General features: G+C 44.2%; 1 protein-coding gene across 2 annotated transcripts in view; it reads left to right on the forward strand.

Annotated features, from left to right (window-relative positions):
- NPHP4 (nephrocystin 4) overlaps positions 1-20359 on the forward strand; it is a 100888-nt gene that overhangs the window by 61396 nt on the left and 19133 nt on the right. For both annotated transcript variants that reach the window (XM_024207848.3, XM_029913556.1), the window contains exons 13-19: positions 4698-4756; positions 6347-6460; positions 7099-7259; positions 7529-7720; positions 8445-8632; positions 10290-10450; positions 13917-14097. In XM_024207848.3, coding sequence (XP_024063616.2) covers positions 4698-4756; positions 6347-6460; positions 7099-7259; positions 7529-7720; positions 8445-8632; positions 10290-10450; positions 13917-14097 — 1056 coding nt within the window. The remainder of the gene's footprint in view (positions 1-4697; positions 4757-6346; positions 6461-7098; positions 7260-7528; positions 7721-8444; positions 8633-10289; positions 10451-13916; positions 14098-20359) is intronic.

The following is a 20359-nucleotide window of genomic DNA, read 5'->3' on the forward strand; positions in this document are numbered from 1 at the left end:
GAAGGGACATAAGAATTAATTCTGTTCTGGGATGCGTCCAATGGATTAATTCTCCAGCAGTTCCTTCTAGGTGTCTCATGGCTGCAGACCCTGCTTAGTCACTGTAATCAGACCTGATGCTTGTTTTATCTATTTAGAAGTTGATCGTAATTATAAGTGCACAGTAGGACTTGGTACAATCGGTTAGGTCAGATCCGTGTTAAAGATAATCCCTCATGCAGCATGTACTTCTCTTACAAGTTACAGTGTGGATAACCTTTTTTCTAGCTACTCTTGGAGAAAAAAGGTTACTCTTGGAGAAGGACTGAGCAGATGTTGCACATAAGCTTTGAAGCGCTCAAAAAATACCGTGATTTTACATGAAACAGATTAAAGCGAGTAGTTGCGAAAGAGGCTGTATGCAAAAGATAGTTCTGCATCCCACACTGGTGCAAAGACTATTTTATACTTGTCTTTTTTACCTCATTGGAGGTTTTCTCTCCCTCTGAGACTCGCATCAGGACTTCATGGCCAAAGAAGCTTGGATAGACCTCCCATCAGTCCAATTGCTTGTTGTGCCACACACTGATGTCTTTGGCTCCTTACACAATAGACGTAATATGAAGAAACTACATGGGCATGTTGAGGGGGTCCAAATACCAGTGCTACATGTACACAACATTGCAGGGCCTAGCTAAACACCTGCTGCTCTGGTTGGGTCCTGGTGGTTTCTAAACCATAGAACACAGTGAGAGCCACTAGAGGGCTCACAAACTGTTTAAAGGGATGATACCTAGTTCCTATAGCCCACACCAATCCTGCTATTCTGGGCAGCAGCAGCAGTCAGAATTCTGAAATCAAACTGAAATCTCGCCTTTGCCATTGCTAGAGGCCGGCAAACAGGGTGGGGGGAACGGAGAACTGACACGCGGTTCTCTCTCACTTGCACTGGGTGGTTGACATTCTTTCCATTTTGTTTGTGTTTCTGCCCCTCCTGATACCAGTGTGTGGTAGAAGTTGCAAAATGCTACAAGTTGGGCTCTTCCTGTGGCATATACAAGGCATCCAAGAGCAGAAAGAGTAGAAATCCCCCAGGGAGGCCTGTTCTCCTGAGATTTACAAGGCAGTCTGACGAACCTAATAGGATGGGATCCTTCAGACAGGATCTGGAACAGCAGCGGAATGTTTGGATGCTTACGTCCTGTTTTTAAAGGGACAGTCCCGTATTTAAGCCATCCTTCAGATGTCGTCCCCCCCCCGCCGCCCTGGGTCCTGCCCCCCGGGAGCACGGGGCTGCTCCATCCCCTAGGCACCCTCCCCTGCTGAGCCACCTCTCTGGCCGGTTCCCTGAAGCCCCTGCAGTCAGGTTCCCGGGGCCCTGGTGCACAATGCAGCCTTAGGGCTTAACCCCTTCCTGCCCATGCTGTAGCCAGGGGACAGGAGGCGGCAGGGTTATGTCAGTAGCCAGCAGCAGCCTGGGTATGTTAGCTGCTTTTTGACAGTGTGCGGGTAGGAAGGGACAAGCTGCTTCCAGCCGGGGGTGGGGGGGTGGGAAGTGAGCTTTGCAAAGTCATAGGCCAGGTCATCCTTTCCCGCCCCTCCTCCTCCTCTGCAACTGGAAGCAGCTCCTGTCCCTTCCCTCCCGCACAGGGCTGAAAGGCTGCTGCTGGCCACGTTCTGGCAGAAATCTGGGGAAGGGGGCCATGTGACCCTGTGTGCTTCCCCCCTCGCGTATTGTCTCAGGAAGACGTGGTGCCAGGTACCAGGAGAGGCGGGTCCTGGGGGGCCAGCCAGGCATGATGGGCAGAGAACGCCGGGCAGGGAGGGTCGGGTCAGTTGGTCACCCCAGCTGTGTGACAGAGGTGTACGGGAATGTGTGTGTGTCACCCCCTTCCCCATGTAACCCTAAAGCCTTAAAGGTAAGAAGGTAAATAAAAATAATCCAACTCCGCAGTATTACTTTTTAACAGAGGCTCAGTCAGCTTGATGCTATTTTGAACGTTTGTACAATTGCCATTGAATTCGCTTGAATATAAGTAATTTTACCAGTTGTCCCGTATTCAGCAAAGGGAAATGTTGTCACTCTAGCTTTACTAAACCATTTGAAAGTGACCCACTACCAGTAATCACAGTACTTCTGGGCAGACTTGGCCTTTCTTCCTACTTGTCTCCTCCCATGTGGGCAATGCGAGGTTAATATCTGTTCAAATATTCTCCATAACTCAGCTCTTGCATATATCTAAGTCACTGATCTAGTGGCCTATGAACTGATTAGCAAGAAACCTCTTCTACTCCTTTCCTGTGCTGACAACTACTGAGCCTTGTGCATTTCTAATAATGACCCTCTTTAATGGCCAAATCCATTGTAATCGAAAGAACACAGTAAATTTAGGCCTAAGGGAAGCTCACTAGTTTCCTTGGGAAATGTTCCCAATTAAATATCTGGAATGTGTGAATTGGAGAAAGCAAAACTAAGTCTCAGCATTGCCAGAAAACATCTGTGCTTGGAGTCTGTGCAACAGGATTTCTTGCTTAGTAGAAGAGCAAGTTCATCTAGTGCCAGAGAACAAGTAGACCAGCCAAAGATAAACACAACAAAACCCAGGCAATTTCAGGGCATGAATGTACAAACAGATGAAATAGTGACAAGAAATAATAGAACAGCCATGAAAACCTTAAGTATCCCAAAACGTTCACGTCTCATTAAGCAATCCACTTAGCCAGTACCACATGTCTTCAAGGGAAAATGCAGTACTGTCTAGCGATAGACAATCTATGTTTTACAACAGGAAAGTACTAAATGGCAGATTTAGCCTAATTCCCTTAAAAAATTCCCAGTGAATCTGGAGAACTGCTACACATTTATTTTTTCAAGTGACAATCCTATTGCAAAAGTAAGTCAGCCAAATGGCTGAAATACAGTGTCTCACATCCCCATAGTTAACATGTTTCACCAGATCAGCTGGGAGGAAGAATTTAATCAAAAAAATTTGAATGATAATTAGGAATCATTTAAGAACAACTTACTAGATGCACAAAAAGCCACAATCCCACAACTGAGGAAGAAGGCCATGCTGGTTAAAAAACTGACCTGGTTTAGAGAGAAAGTGAAGGCAGCTACAAAAAATAATATATAAGAATGGGAAGTAGATAGTAATGAATATAAATCAGAAGTTAGGAACTATAGACAATTGATAAGGGAAGCCAAGGGACACAATGAGAAGTCTATGGCCAGCAGCATTAAGGACAATAAGAAGGATTTTTAAAAGTATATTAGGACAGAAAGAAACCTGACAATGGTATTGGTCCATAACTAGATGGAAGTGGTAGAATTATCAATAATAATGCAGAAAAGTCAGAAGTGTTCAATAAATATTTCTGTCCTGTATTTGGAGGAAAAACAGATGATATCGTCTCATCACATGGTGATGATAGCACTCTTTCCATTCCTAGAGGCTCTGAAGGATGTTAAAACAGAAGCTGCTAATGTTCGACATTTTAAAATCAGCAGTTCCAGATAACTTGCATCCAAGAGTTTTAAAAGAGCACATTAAATGGATTAAAAACTGGCTAACTGGCCACTCTCAAAATGTAATTGAAAATGGGGAGGAATCATCCAATGGGTGTGTTTCCAGCAAGGTCCCTCAGAGACTGATTCTTGGCCCTACACTATTTAATATTTTTATGAATGACCTGGAAGAAATCATAAAACCATCACTGATAAAGTTTGCAGATGACACAAAAAGTGGGGGAGTGGTAAATAATGAAGAGGTCAGTTCACTGATTCAGAGTGATCTGGATCACTTGGTAAACAGATGCAAGCAAACGATGTGTGTTTTAATGGTTCGATGTAAATATATGCATCTAGGAACAAAGGATGTTGGCCACACTTACAGGGTGGAGGACTCTATCCCAGGAAGCAGTGACTGAAAAAGGTTTGAGGTCATGGTGGATAATCAACTAAACTTGTGCTCCCAGTGTGATGCTGTGTCCAGAAGAGCTAATGTGATACTGGGATAAAGAAACAGGGAAATCTCGAATAGGAGTAGAGAAGTTATTTTACCTCCATGTTTGGCACGGGTGCATTCCTTGCTGGAATCCTGCATCCAGTTCTGATGCCCACAGTTCAAGAAGGATGTTGATAAATTGGTGAGGGTCCAGACAAGAGCCACAAGAATGATTAAAGAATTTGAAAACCTGTCTTGTAGTGACAGACTCAAAGAGCTCAATCTATGTAGTGTAACAAAGGGAAGTTGAGGGATCACTTGATCTGTAAGTACCTACACGGGGAACAAATATTTAATAATGGTCTCTTCAATCTAGCAGAGAAAGATATAACACAATCCAATGGCTGGAAGTTGGAGCTAGACAAATTCAGACTGGAAATAAGTTGCACGTTTTAAAAAGTGAATGTAATTAACCACTGAAACAATTTACCAAGGGTCATGGTGGATTTTGCATCACTGAATATTTGTAAATCAAGATTGGATGTTTTTCTAAAAGATCTGCTCTAGGAATTCTGTGAGAGACGTTCTCTGACCTGTCTGATACAGGAGCTCAGACTAGATGATCACAATGGTCCCTTCCGGCCTTGGAATATAGGAAAACTTTAATTGGCTTTAATGGAAACAAAATTTGGCATTTGATCAATCCGACAGCTAGATCTCTGGCTGTTCTGGAGGCTCACTGCACCTTCTCTTGTCTCTGCGTCCCGGTAGGTGCACCATCTTCACCCCAGATGTTGGTTTCCACTCAAGACTATCCTCAAGGACCTGGGGTAAGTGCCTGATGGTGCAACATGTGCCCTCTGCAGTTGCCTTACTGGGACATTAGATTTAAGCATCAATTATTTTAGTTTGATTAATCTTTCTTTCTTAGGGGCCAGGAGGGGAAACGTTGCAGCTGATTTTTTTTTTTTAAGTTTATGTTTTCAAATCAATAACAGGTTAAATGTGAAGATTCTAAAGGTGCAATTTCCCTCTGGTGTAACTCTAGTTAGTTAATGGAGTGACACCACAGAGAAGCGTGGCCCAGTCACTACTGATAAATAAAGGAGTTTGAATCTGAGAGAGAAGAGACAGGAAGCAAAGAAGGGGGCTCAGGAGTGGTGACTTGGTTAGAGTGCCAGGAGCAGGGGACATCAACAGTGGTCATTTGTGTAGCCCAGGAGAAGGCAGAGAGGAGAAATTTATTGTTGTCTTCAGTGAGAGATGACCAAGGTTTAGGCTACTGTAATCTGCCCTTGAAGATCACTAGATGAAAAGTCAGTATTTCATAAATCATATTTGTACATAATACTGCATAAAAGGCAGGCTTTGAAATAGCCGGTTCTGCTGCTCATCTCTCTTTGATCATATATTTACCTTATTCTCAATTACCATTAAGTTATAAGACAAATAAAAATAATTCTTCTATGGGTTTGTTCGTTTGTTTGTTCCAGGTCAAATTTTTTCCCATCAATAAGGCCCTGAAAAATACTGTTGTAGAGAACCTGCCTAATTCGGTAGTAAAATGTGAATTGTCCACACACAGACATGATTAGTGTATAAACTAGACGGAGAAGTTTAGCACACACAGCAGCATTTCCTTGAAAATAGCTATTTTCATATAGTGCGATCCAGCTCACTGAGTTATGCCGATATCCCACTGGGTATCACTTTCTAAGGTCTTTGTGGCCAAACTACAACAATTTCCTGCTATAATCCATATCCCCAGAAGCAGCAAACCAGAATCTACATATCATTTGCTGGGCAGAAATCTCTGAGCTGTTCTCAGGCCCTGGACTTTTTATTTTTTAAGGGAGTCATTTGCAGCAGATCAGATTTGCAGGCTTTTGTTCTATAGCACAGTGGAAGTGTATTGACAATGACGTATAATTTTTGCAGGGATAGTTCTCAGGATTTAAGGCCAAATACAAACATTGAAAGCCTATTTGTTGTTTTTCCTTCTTGTTACAGAGATCTTTACACAGTAATATTTTTGATGAAATTTAATACTTCATGAGCATGCATTATTAGACTGTTTGATCTTGTCAAACGTTTGTGGGTTTTTCTGCAAAACAACGTACAGCACACTGCAGCATCAACAGCTGAATTAGAAAACGTAGTTCAGGCCTGTCTGGAACCCCTAAGTGTCCGAGCTGTGCTGCGTATCTGAACAGCAGAGGGGTAGCTCAATTCGGTCATTCCTGACCATTTAAATTTGCACAGACCATTTAAAATAAACTGCCAACATATGTTGGAGTTCCTGGCCCTCCTAATCCAGCAAGATTTTCCACAGTCCAGATTGCACCTTGGCAGTTCCTCCTTCAGCAGCCTCATTAGTAGAGTTAATATCATCATCTTAATTATAATAATTTTCTTTTCAGTTGTCGATATCCCAGTTGTCTGCATCACCCCGTTCTCCTGTAAGCCACTCGTCCAAACGGCAAACCGGCTCTCCAGTCCCCCGCTCCCCTGGGATGCACCGGCGTGAACGTGCAGTAAGGTTCCTGGTTGGGTTTATGTGGTGGCCTCTGCATTGGCTAGCCCTTGCAGAGAGGGATGTTCCTACCCGCGTGTGTTTGGCGTGTGTCCCTTCCCACAGAGCTATACAGTACATGCTGGGCCAGGTTCAATCATTCCTATGGTCATTGCAGCCCAAAATAAATGTGGGGTGTGTGTGTGTGGGAAATCTGAATTCAAAATGTAGACAAGCCAGGTATGCGAGAACGCATGAAGTCTGCCTGCTCAGGGGCACTTTCCTTTATGGAGAGGCTGCCTCGGGTACAGTGGTGGGAATGACTCCTGGGTTCTGCCCATCCCAGATTGCTTGTGCCCTGCCCGGTGAGCTGTGCAGTAGAACATATATGAGATAGGAAAGGTGATGCTCATCTTCTGCTCAGCTGAGTAGGACTGTGATGACAACACTTCTGCTGAGAACAGAGGGGGAACGGGCTGCCTGCACTACATCTGTTACCCCCACGCTGCCCTGCGAGGAAGACAAGCAGCAGTTGTCTGAGTGGAGCAGCCTGGGCAGGGCAGCTCCCTCAATGCGCCCTGCAGAGCCCTGCCCCTCACCGCTCTATCACCACCCAGCTGGGGATGGTCCGTTTCATGGGGCGCCCTTGTTTGTCAGCAGGAGCTCCCACATGGAGGCAGCAGCGGTGGCATAACGCACTTGGAGGCTGACCTCAACCCCAGCTCCTTGATCCTGGATTCCTCTGCAAGCGACCAGCTGCAGGAGCTGCCGTTCACGCCCGTGCACGCGCCTATTGTTGCCATGGGAACACAGACTGGAAGGTGAGGCTCTGAGGCAGGGCTAATGGTAGCTGGAATGGGAACAGGGGAATTGCTGCCTGAGCGATGCAAGCACATGGGGGTGGAGTTCAGTGATGTTCAACGGTCCCGCACATGTCATCCTGCCTCTTACTGAAAATGTCCCTAAATGCTTCTACCTCACACAGAACCCCATCTGGAAGATGCTGGGGTGGCAGGAGGGACCTGGCAGAAAGGGTCAGGATTCCAATGGCGTCTGGGTCCCAGGAAACTCAAAGCCATTTCTCTTTCAGCTCTAGCTCTGTCCTCACTCGGGCCTCTCTGTCTCGCTTGCATGCCGCTGGCTTTCCAGAAATCCTGGATTGTAACAAGGAGCCAGCAGAAGTTGTGGACCCTGCAGACCCTGTGAACTTCAACCCTCAAAGGGAAGAAGCTGACTTCTTGCAAAGCAATGAAATCATTTTGCAGTTCCTTGCCTTCACCAGGTAATGCCCTGAAATCCTACTGCCCCATTTTCAGGTTGGATTCACGTCTCTTCTTGCAATAGCATCCATTTCCATACTGATCTGCGTGCTGCTCTTTGGCTTGATGATTCTGACAGGTCCTTGTATCCACCTCCCATGCCCCTTCCTTAGGGCTTTCACCTTGCTTGGCTGAGGCATGTCTGAGCAACTGCCATGGTAACAAAAGCACCAGAAGTGCCTGTGAGACAATGAACGTTCCATTTTAGATGTTTTATGCATTGAGTCAGTTCCAAATTAATTTTTTTGTTCACATTAGCCAGATTGTAATGTAAAACTAATTACTGAGTAACTCCTTATTTACAGACAGGAAAGCTTCACTTGGAAAGGCTTTTCCGTGATGGTTGTTTTATCTTGATTATGCACCATTTGTGTATTTACCACTGACTACAGTGCACTGTAATTCTGAAAGTAAAATACCATTCCCACCTGGTCTTGAAGCTGGGAACTCTGTACCAAAGAGCAGAAGTCACATGTACTACGAGTTCACTGAAAGCAAAAAAAACCCTTGTCCTTCCTGTCATGATGGCTTCAAAGGAAGCCTCCCAAACCAATTTGAATACACTTAATATCATGGATCTTCCCCAGTTCTTCTGCTTCTCAAATGGTTCACAAGCACTTGCAAAGCACATACAAATTGCTGGGTCTGTAACAAGAGGAGTTAATCCAGAGATGTTTTTTGGTCAAGGATTCCACAGGATGGCATGGGGACAACGTGGCCAAAGACTATGTATTTCACCTTCCAGTTTTACCGTTTCCCACCGGTCACAACACCACGATTGCAGCTGGTGAAGATGGACCAGTCTGGGACAGCCAGTTCAGCTGCTTCTTCCCAAATCTTATTCCAGATCAACAAAGATGGAACCCTTAGGAGTGGTAAGCTCTAGTGGTGGAAGGGTGTTTGAAAAAGGAGGGATGTTACAGCACTTGCCAGATGGTATGTCCTCTGAGGAAGTCCTGGAGGCTGTAGCCAATTGTTTGGGAGTTATATGAGATGTCCAAATACTCCAGAGTCTATGCAGTTTGAAGGGAGACATAGCAGAGCTATATGAAATAATGAACAGGGTAGAGGTGGTACATAAGACATTCTAATTTACCCTTTGTCATCATCCTGGGTCAAGGCGCTACTCAATGAAATTAAAAGACAGCAAATTTAAAACAGATACAAGGAAACCTTTTAATATACCATGCGTAACTAACTTGTGGAACTCATTGCCACAATAAATCATTTAATCCAAGAGTTTAACAGGATTCAAAACTGGACTAGACAAGTATATGGAAAACCAGAGTTACAGCAGAGAGGATACAGATTTATAAGGGGTGTAAATCTCCATGCTAACTGATTGGGGCTAAGAAGAAAACCTCCCTATGGCCTGATCATTTTTTAGTTCCTTACTATGGGGTTTCTTGTACCTTCCTCTGAAGTGTCTGCCTGTTGGAGATGGGAGGCTTGATCAGATGGACCACAAGCCTTCTAGCTCTATTCTTTGGGTGCTAAATTCTTCCAATCACCTGGGCCTTTCTCTAGGGTTTAAAAATGAATACTGAAACGTGTCAATGCTTTAAGCCTTTCTTGCAGTTTATCAGCAAAATTGTTTCTTTCTTGCTCGGCTAGTATGTTATGGTAAGAGGAAAATCCACTGGGAGAGTTCAGTTACATTTTTGAATAGTTCAAATGAGATTTTTGTCAATCAGCTTTAGGCTTAGCTCCAAGTCAAGGTAATGGACTAATATCTGCTATAATATCAAGTTTCCATTAGTTTATACACCATATAATTAAAAGTGTGCAAAATGTCAAGCCATAAGGCAAAACATCAATAAGTGTCAGTGACACGATTCAGAAATGTAGACTGCTGACTCCAGCGATAGCTACGCAGATGTAGAGAGAGAGAGAAAACATCTAAGCAACCAACCTGTAGTAATGCAATCAGATTCTCTTAGCAAAATGGTTTTTTTAATGTCTTATTAAATTCTTGTCCCAAGAGATGCAAAACTAATCTCCCACCTCCTACAGAGCATTTTTAGTTTGTAAAGTTCCTTCCCCATGTGGAATAGTTAATGAAAATTAATAAGGAAAATCCACATTAACTTAATTTTTTGTGGGTGGATGTCAATCCCAACATGAACTTGAAAGTGACTGATTCAGGGAGTTCATAAATGGTTTGATCCATAGATTGATGAGAATGAAATTACAGCTATAAAGAGGAAAGCTGGTCCAGTGGCTAGGGTGCTCATGTGACTTGGCAGACGTAGGTTCAATTCCTGCTCTGCCATGGACTTCCTGTGTGACCTTGGGCACAGTCACTCTGTGCCTCAGTTCCCCATTGATAAAATGGGGATAATGGCCCTGTCCTGTGGCAGGACTCCTGCCCTGCCTCACAAGGGTGTAGTGGGGATAAATACAGTAAAGATTGTGAGGTTCTCAGAGACAGTGGTACTGGGAGTCACAGGAGTCCCTTCGATATCAATGAGTCTCCTGAGAAGCCATGGAGGATTAATTTACGTTGTCAGGAATACATTCTTTTTCCTGCAGAATCTCCAGGGTTGCAGCTAAAGTATATGGTGGATCCTGGTTTTCTGAAGCCAGGAGAACAACGCTGGTTTATACGTTATATAGCTGACCATAACCTACAGATTGATATTTGGGATGGAGATTCTTTGCTCCTCATTGGATCTGCTGCAGTTAAGCTGAAGGTATGAAACTTTTCCCAGACTAAATCCATAGCTGCTGATAATGGAGAAAAAGGCCAGAATCTCTACTTACAAAGTACAAGAACTCTGGCAAAGGAACCTTCTTTGGTTGTGTTTGTACAGCACCAAGCACAATGCGGAAGAGCCCTAGGCTCTGTTGCTCTACAAATAAATATTAAAATAGTAACGATGCTGTAGCTGGCAGGGATGGCTACTGGATAGGGTAAGTTCAGGAAGTTTCTTACAAATGTGCATGGATTTCTTTGGTGTTAAAATTTGAACAATTTGTCATAGTGTGTAAAATGTTTAGAAAAAAGGGGTAGTGCTGTGAGGTTCCTTGTGCTGCTGGAGGGCCTGCGGGGGCAGAACTAGAGCATGAACATTCCCCGCTGAGTCACTGGACAGGCTCACTCTGGGCAGCAGCAGCACATGTGACTTTGGCCCCGCCAGGGTGCCGCATTCTTGTTCTGGAGAACCACCACCTGCACTGCAAGGTTGGGCCAGTCTCTATGCCCCTTGACTCCTCTGCTTTTCTACTGAGGTTGCCAACGAAGGGGGAAACCAGTGCCAAATGGCAGGAGATGGTTTGTGGTGTAGACACTTGTTCCCCGGGAAATGGTCTGAGACCCCCTAATTCCCTGCAAACAGGCCACCAAACAGCCCCGGGGGAGTGGGAATTTCTATTCAGTGCTAAGCTGTCTGGATTCAGCGCAGTGACCTAGCAGTGAAAGGTTCGTATCCTGCTCTGAATCGCCTAAAGCATCCACTTCCCTCCCCTCGCTCCTGAATGCAGTGACCAGTGCTAATGGCCTTCTGTCCAAATGGCCAGAACAATCGTCTCCATTTCTAGAGCTTCTTTGTACTATTACACTGTGTTAAGTAGGCAACAGTTGTGCTATGTCCAGAAAATATGACTCCCTTGTGTGTGTGGTGGGAATGGGGGGTTTCATTATCAGGTTTAATTGTACAGCAATTTACGTCTCCTATGGAAGTTTCTCTGATTCTTGCCTGAGTCAGAGATTCTCAGGCCAGAAGGGACCATTGTGACCATCTAGTCTGACCTCCTGGATAGCACCGGCCAGAGACCTGCCCTGAGATAAATCCTATCTGAACTAGAGCACATCTTATATTAACACAGCCAATCTCGATTTAAAGATTTCCATTGCTGGAGAATCTACCGCAACCCAGGGTAAGTTGTTCCAATGATTAATTACCCTCACTGTGAAAAGAATGCATCTTATTTAGAGTCTGAATTCATCTAGCTTCAACTTCTAGGCATTGGAAAGTGTTGCACCTTTTCTGCTAGATTGAAGAGCTCTCTATTATCACATTTTTGTACCTCATCTAGACATACACTGTGATCAACTCTCTCCTTACCCTTCTTTTTGACAAGCTAAATAGATTGAGCTCTTTGAGTCTTCCACTATAAAGCATGTTTTCTAATTCTTTGTCATTCTCATGACTGTTTTGTGAACCCTCTCCAACTTTTCAACATCTTTCTTGAATTGCGCACATCAGAACTGGACACAATATTCCAGTATTGGTCACACCAATGCCAAATATAGAGATAATATAACTTTGCTACTCCGACTCGATATTATCCTGTTTATACATCCAAACACTGCATTAGCCACAATGTCCTATTGTTAGCTCATGTTCAGCTGATGATCCATTGTGACCCCAAGTACTTTTCAGTATCACTGCTTCCCAGATAGAGTCCCCCCATTCTATAAATATGGCCTATGTTCTTTGTTCCAAGATATCTGACTTTGCATTTGGCCACACTGAAATGCATATTGTTTACTTGTGCCCAGCTTACTAAGCAATCCAGATCATTGATCGGTCCCCTTTATTGTTTACCACTGTCCCAATCTTTGTATCACCTGCAAACTTTATTAGTGATGATTTTGTTTTATTTCAAGCCATTGATATAAATGTTAAATACCAAGGGCCAAAAACGGATCCTTGAGGGACCCGACTAGAAACACATTCTTGATGATGATTCCCCAGTTACAATTACATTTTGAGATCTATCAGCTAGCCAGTTTTTAATATGTGTCATGCTGATTTTAAATTTAAATAAATTAAATTAATGGAGATATCCTATCTCCTAGAACTGGAAGGGACCTTGAAAGGTCATCGAGTCCAGCCTGCTGCCTTCACTAGCAGGACCAAGTACTGATTTTGCCCCAGATCCCTAAGTGGCCCCCTCAAGGATTGAACTCACAACCCTGGGTTTAGCAGGCCAGTGCTCAAACCACTGAGCTATCCCTCCCGCCCCGTTTTGTATCATTTTAGTTTCTTAATCAAAATGTTGTGTAGTACCAAGGCTAACATCAACACTGTTATCTTTAACAGTCAAACTGGTAATCTCATAGAAAAAAGATATCCCGTTAGTTGACAAGATGTGTTTTCCATAAAACCATTTTGATTGGCATTATTTATATTACCCTCCTTTAATATCTCATTGAGTCCTGTATCAGCCATTATTTCGCCTAGGATTGATGTCAAGGTGACAGACCTATAATTACCTGGGTCATTTTGTTTACCTTTTTAAATACTGGCACTAGGGATGTAAAAGTTTAACTGGTAAGCATTAGGCTTACCGTTAACCAGACTTTAACCGTTAACCCCTGCAGCTGGCCACACCGGCGTGACTTCAGTCCTGGCTGGGCCATGATTTTTGGGCCTCTATTCTCAAACAGTTCCCAATTACCATTCACATTTTTCTCTTAAGTTCTTTCTCCCAGCTCATTTGTCTCATCTCAAAACAGTAACCTCCCAGAAAAGCTCTTTTGAGCCTCACAAAACCCCAAAGATGTCACAAATGTACACAAGCTAAAAAGGTGCTTTTAACTGGTGTGGTGTAGTACCCACTGTATTACACTTCACAGCAAGGATGTGCTAGTCAAGTGAGGGGAAAAGTGAAACAAGAGTTTCTTGGAACCTAAAACCAAAACAAAAGTAGTAAAAGCAAAACGTTTTTAAATGTGGTAAATGTTTGCAACCCGGGAGCTCAGCATGATCTGCAAGAGCAAAGGGGGACAGATGCAGGAACCCAGGAAGGACTGTCGGGGGCTCTTGCATAAGCCAGGAAAAGGTGAGATCTGATTTGAGGAAGGGGAAGCAGTCATGAGAATTTTCATAATTTACCAGATATCCTTTTATCTCACTGTTTGATGGGAGATCAGAAATGAAACCTATCCCCTTCCCCATCTCTCCTGTGTCACGTGCACACACCGGCTCACTGAGACACTGCTCTTGAGCACTGGGGCTGCCGGCTTTGGATAAAGCATTTGTTTGGAACCCCCTTTCTCAACTCCCCCAAAGAATTGCATAGATGTAACAAACTATTTGCGAGATAAAACCAATGGTCTCTCTTGGGCATGTACCACTCTGGACAGTGCCTCCTGACAGTAACAGCTACACACGTTTTTTGGCTTCAGGATATGTTCCTCTTGCCCCACAGCACTTGCTTCGCCAGGGTCGGACAGCAGTTCAGGTCCATCATGAGCTGGAGGTGATGACAACTGAATACGAGCAGGACACAACAGTGATGAGTGGGGACGTTCTCAGACATGGCACTGTGAAGCCCATAGGAGTCTACGCTGTTGTGAAAGGCCGACTTCACCTGAGTTTGGCCAATGTTGGTAAGAATCCCAGTTATTTTGGCTGATTCACCATGTTTTCTGATGAAAATTTGTTTCTTTCAGAAAGTGAGTAACTCAAGGTTTCTCATGTATTCTTCAGCATGCTCATTAGACACTTAACTCTGCTGGTTATGTTCATCATTGCAGTTCTAGCACCATTCTGGGGCACAGCTGGGAATCTCTTTGGTGGCTGATCTGTTACCTTCCCCCCTCCATTTTCACATAGCGATCACCTCCCAAAACAGAGATGCTTTTACCTGCCCCAGGATGCAATAATACTGATTTGATACAGTTGAAAAGAGCTATGCAGGTGCTAAGGTACAAAAACCATGCTGTCCCCGCTGTACAGCTGGGGCTACCAAGGTGCTGAGTTTTCAGAGGTGTTGAGTGAGGGTCAATAGGACTTACAGGTGACAAGCACTTCTAAAAATCAGATTTGCGCAAGGTGGGTCAGCCAGGAGCAGAGCCCAGTGCAGTGGCCAGCTTTCTGCTCCATGCTCCTTTTCCAGCAATACGATTGCTCAGCACAGCTCTAGACATCCAGCAGTGTGTTAGTGAAAGGTCTATGGAAATGTGATCTCAATGCTAGTAGCCATGAGAAGTGTTGCCCCACTGGCCTTCAGGGCTGAATCTCAGCTCTTGTGGTGTTCATGAGCTTGTTTGGAAGCTGGCAAAGCTTAGGAGCCTCACACACAAGGGAGGATCCTGACATTGCAACCCGAGGGACATATTTGGTGTCTGGCTATTCCAGAGTTTCCATTAGCCAACTATCAGCATTTTTGAGTTGTGTTGTGTTTGTTCACCAGCCATGAAATGGGAGCTGGGGATAATTTGATGGTGGTGCTAGAAGTTTGTCTAATTTCAATGCTTCTGCAAGTGCCTCTGTAGCGTCCGTTAAACACTTCTTTTATAACGCCTCAAGCAGCCATCCCTCTGCACCTGCTTCCGTACCGAGGGCAGACTGCTCTCGTCTTTCTTCGGAAGCCTGTGAGAGTCACAGCAAGGCTACGCTGGGTCAGAACTGCCTGTGCCCACTGCCACCAGTGGGTTCTGCACTAAAAATGGCTGTAACTTTTCACAGTATTCCCAAAATTGTTTTATTCTGGCAAAATGCAAAGCACCCCCATGATACCATTGGAGCGATGGATCTGGCCCTACAGGTTCCTGTGCATCTGAGGAAAGAAAATGCTTTTTTGGGACCCAGCAGAGCTCTGGGCTTGGGCTGTTTAGAGAATTTTTAGTTGCTTGAAAAAAATCAACAGGTTCTAAATGCCAGTCTCCTGTTATCCTGTGCCCACCCTCCGCCTACAATGAGTAATAACACCAGGCTACAGAAAGAGGAGGAAATGCACAGCTCATTACTTCTGTTTTGAGTTTTCTGCCTGCTTGTTTACAAATGTACAAGCTGAGGCAGCTTTGAAACAGACAATATGGAAACAGCGACACTCAATTAGGTGCTAGCAAATAACTCAGAAACATGGGAGAAACAGACAAGATGCACAAAGCTGTACGTATAAGAAAACCAAACTTGTAAGAACATTATGCTTCCTAGAATTTATTAGGTACTTTTTATATATATTTAATTCACCATCTTATAAATGTGCCGTGACTCCAGGTTTTAAAATCTTATCTTCAGAAGAAAGATTAGCTCCATTATATGATATCTTAAATTGTCATTTTCATACTTTGCCTGCAAGAGTGTGATAAGCTCCTAGGAAGGAGAATCTGAGATTCATAACCCAGAGAACAGTTCAATGCAAACCCAGCAAAGGAAACTGATTAACAAAGGACAAATACTAGCAAAACAACAAGAACAACAACCACAAAAACCCACCCACCATACTGTATCAATACAGCTGCCACTCTGATTTCTCTGGAAAAGTTTGTTTGATTTCAAAATACTATTAGTATGTTTTTTTAAATCCCTCCTAACATTGGGGCTTGAAGCAGTGAACAGCAGGCCTGTTCTGTAGACTGGATGGTGTTGAGAGAGAGACAGAAATGGGGCTAAACATAGCCAAATAAGGGCATTTGTATTCCAGTCTTTGCCTGCTACACCCATTTCTGCTCCGTTCTACATCATCAGTTTGAAATCTAGGCAGTTTCAGAAAGCAAGTTCAAAGCAATTTCAGATACTGCCCCTCCCCCTGGGTCCCATTGCCCATTTGCATGGTTGTGCAACCTCATTTTCCTGGTTTTTTTAAATGCTCTTCCCCCTGGTTGCTGTGTGAAAGACCCACGCAAACAATAAAGGGAAACTGACCATCCAGGAGCAGCGGCAATAATGCCTAAACACAAAGTGCTGTCATGCACAGTAACCAAACTGGAAAAGATGTCTGAAATCTCCTTCCATTCTAGTAATCTTGGCTGTTACTCAGAACATTCTCCATCAAAGTGTTTTTTTTTTTAAATTGACCGTAACCCTTTAAACTGAGCTGCAGAAAAAGAAGCTTCTGCTACTCAGAGTGGCTAATCCTTCTATTGCCATTCACACTGAAGCGCTAGGCAGGATTAGCTGTAAATGGAGTTAAATGGCATCTTTATAGCATGATATTTTTCTGATTTTTGGTGCTTTAGAAATGATCAACAAGGTAATTTTAAATAACGAAGTTCATATCTCTCAGAGATGAGCTCTGTAGGGTTGCAGGTTTCCAGTGGGAGAATGTGTGAACTACTGTAAGCCCGGGAGCAGTGTTCGCCGCAGAGCTGGCAGAGGCAGACTCTAGATCAGAGTTGCACTGACACTATCCTTAACATTGTGAGAGCTTCGGGGCACATGCCCTGGTGGATAATGTTCATGTTCTCACTGTCCGTGTTAATATTCTCAGATGCCTAAACAGCTTGAGCTATTTCTGCTAATGACGCATTTGCAGGAGTTGTACACATGAAAAGAGTATACATGTATAACTGATAGAGTGTCCTGACATTCAAAAGCTGTATCTAGCTGTTGTATTTTGCATAGTGCCAGTCACCTTAGTACCTAAGACATAAGAACAGCCATACTGGGTCAGACCAATGGTCCATCTCGTCGGTATCCTGTCTTCCGACAGTTCATCACACACTGCAACAATACGTTACTGCCTGTGTTTACCAAAGACAGCCCTACAAACTGTAAAGTGGATGGTCTCATCACAGATGACATCACAGCTCACATTTTAAGGGTTGTGCAGTTTTAACACTTGGCTCTTTGTTGTGCTAGAATCCTTCCCAGCTTGCTGTGGGGAGGCGTGCCTTGAATCAGCAGCTCTGCCATCTCTTGCCAGCATGCAGGGTGCACTCTTCTCTGCAAGTTGGGGGCGCTGGCATGGTCCTGTCTTCATCCCATCTCTTTGGAGCTGCCCCAGCTGGGTACAATTCCTCTGCTCCCCAGAGAGGGTGTGCCCAGGCTCAGGGGCGTGGGGAGGAGAACGCACTTCGGGCCCTCCCCTAGACACTTGTACAGGGCCCACGGGAATCCAGCCCTAAATACTGACAGACAATTTCACGTGCTGCAGCCAAATGTCTCCAATTCTCCACATTTATGGAGCTTTTATCTGAAGGACAGAGTGCATTTGTAGGTTAGGTGAATCCGCAGACAACTTTATAGCTTCATCCTGTACAGTTTGGGATAGCCTATATATGGATGTAATTACAGCAGCACAGAGAGGTGACAAGACAGTAAATGGATCAGTGTTAGGGCTAGTTTTTCTTCACTTGATATATGAGCTAGTATGTGGGAGGAAGAGACATTGGAATAACAAACTTTGCCAGTGATACAAGCAAATGCCAGGGCGTATTTGGGCCTCTTGCCGGTAATGAAAGCCCCTCACCCTGGCTCCAGGGACTCTGGACAGCTATTGGCTCTTTTAAGATATGTATTTTCAGTGGTAGCAATAAAGAAAATGTCACTTACATACTGCAAAGACCCATAGTAAAAATCCAGCAGTGTCTAAATCGTTAGTGAATGGGAACAGTTATCCTGTCCCTTATGGGAAAAGTCCTATAAAATGTAACAGGGATGAAACGAATAGGGTTCTACAGCAGTCACCCCAAAATCTAGAAAATGTAACAGAGACGTGAATCTATGGTTACCGCTGACTTTTTTTTTTTTAAACCATCCCGCAGAATTCTATAGCAGGGATATAATGTTCTATTAAATTCATAGCAAGGTCCAAAAGACCTGTAGAAAAGTTATCATTTGCTATTAAAACCTACAGAACTTTTCTATAATGGGCACGTTTTCTTGTGGCCATGTTGGCATGGCACAGTATGTATTTTCTACAGTGGCAACCACTGGGGAGTGCAAATTTCACTCAGAAAGCAAGACAATGTGTTAAGTCTCCCAAACTTGACCTTGTCTTACCAAAATGTTTAGTATTGTTTTGGGCCTATCCAGTGCAAGTCTTGTCAGCCAATCAGTTCCTTTGGTAATTTCCATTCCTCATAACAACATTCACAAATTCCAAATTGCATTTACTTCATCTGAGAAGTAAGCTGAAGTGATAAAAGATTTAGCAGGAGGAGACGCTCATTTTTCAGTGGTGCTTTTGAAACCTGAAAAACTTTGGCAAAGTTCATGAGAGGCTGTTACAAAATCAGAAGAAATATGTCTGTCTACTTCAGTCCTGGGCAAACTGACTTTAAAATGCAGCAGTGTGTGTGTTTGGGGAAGCAAATCTCTTTCTGTAGATACATGATGCCTCAACTCCTTAAATCTGAACTTCATTACACCAGTAGAGCGTGCAGGTTTTGCAGTGGCTGTAGTGAGGTTCTGTGAGGACTCCTGTGGACCGAGAATCAAGGACATGCATCTATAAAAAGCCTAACGGTACCTCCTTGGACACCCTTCCCTGGGTCAGAAGGAAGATGCTTTGGATAGTCCGTGATGCTTTTCCAGTTCAACGCGAAACGAAGCACCCGAGGTGCAGGGCGAGGCTCCAGCTGGTCAGAGCAGCTGCAGAAGCAGCCAGAGCCATTCAGGGAACTTCCTACAGCTCTGTCGGACCCGCTGTTCCCTGTGTTGATTGGCTGTTTGCTCCAACCTTCCCCATTCCCCTCCCCGACACCTGCCTCTCCCACTCTCTTCTCCCCAGGCCTGCCCCTTCACCCCTCTTCCTTTTAACGTCACAGCCCCCTTCTCTGTCCTTACCATTCAGCTGATCACCTCCTAGTTACCTAACTCAGCTGGGGCAGCCCCAGGCTGTCTGCAGCCATCCCATAGTTCACTCTGCTGTTCTGGTCTCCCCCTCCCCGACCCTGCATCTGTCTGCTTTATTTTGATTGTCGGCGGTTCGAGGCAGGACTGTTGGCTGCTCTGTTTTTGTACAGCACCTAACACAATCGGCCCTACTCTTTGTTGGTCATGAGGCACTACTGTAATCAACATGATTGATAGTAATAATTGAACTGGAGTCCGCTTAAGTGACTGCAGAAATCCACTGTTATGTTTCAAGGTCACAAAGCACACGCTGTGTTCTGCTCAATGAAACACTGAAATCAATGAAAAATGAGTACAAATAGGGTAATAGGATCACTCTTCGCTCTGACAAAGGGAAGCCTGATGCGTCTGTATTTAAATTATACGGGCTAACTGTTCAGGTGGGGGCGCTGGATCAATATGTGTAACATTCTTACCCCATAACTGTCCTGCACCGTGCTGTAAACACAGCTCTCTCTCTGCTCAGTCACACGCATTGGTGCAGATGGATATTTTATGAACATTGCTCTGGGGTATGTCGATTTGTTTCGTATGCTTATTTGTTCTGGTTCTGTGAAAGGAACCAGCCTGAAGTTTGTCGAGAGTTGAGAAAAGGGAAAGAAAAATACATAGCCCGAGAAGGGAAAGTGAACTTTAATCACAGTACTTTGAGAAATGGAATTAGCTAAAACAATTTTTTTTAAAAATGGTTGCTCTTATTCTCTTGCCAGAGAACTGGTTAGTTTTGGGCTATGGTTGTGATAGAAGTTAGATACATTTTGGCCAAATTCTTGATTTCACTGGAATTTTGCCCATTTATAGCAGCAGGGAATTTTTTTACGGCATGTTGTGATCTGGTATCTGTGTCCTGCAGTGACATGAAGCAGCTGGCAGCAGGTACCCCTGGGAGGAACAGTGTGCAGTATTAGAATAAATGTCACCTATGGGTGGAGTGTGAAATGAGACAGTGGTCTCAGTCAGGCTCCATTGTCCCTACTGATACTAACTGGCCCCTTGCTAGCAATACTGAGTGTGGACCGTGCAGACAAAACTCTGCTGGCTCCAAGAGGTGGTCCCACCAGGGCC

Source organism: Terrapene carolina, unplaced genomic scaffold, assembly GCF_002925995.2.
Source record: "Terrapene carolina triunguis isolate 2854851 unplaced genomic scaffold, T_m_triunguis-2.0 Scaffold714, whole genome shotgun sequence".
NCBI classification, from domain to species: Eukaryota; Metazoa; Chordata; order Testudines; family Emydidae; genus Terrapene; species Terrapene triunguis.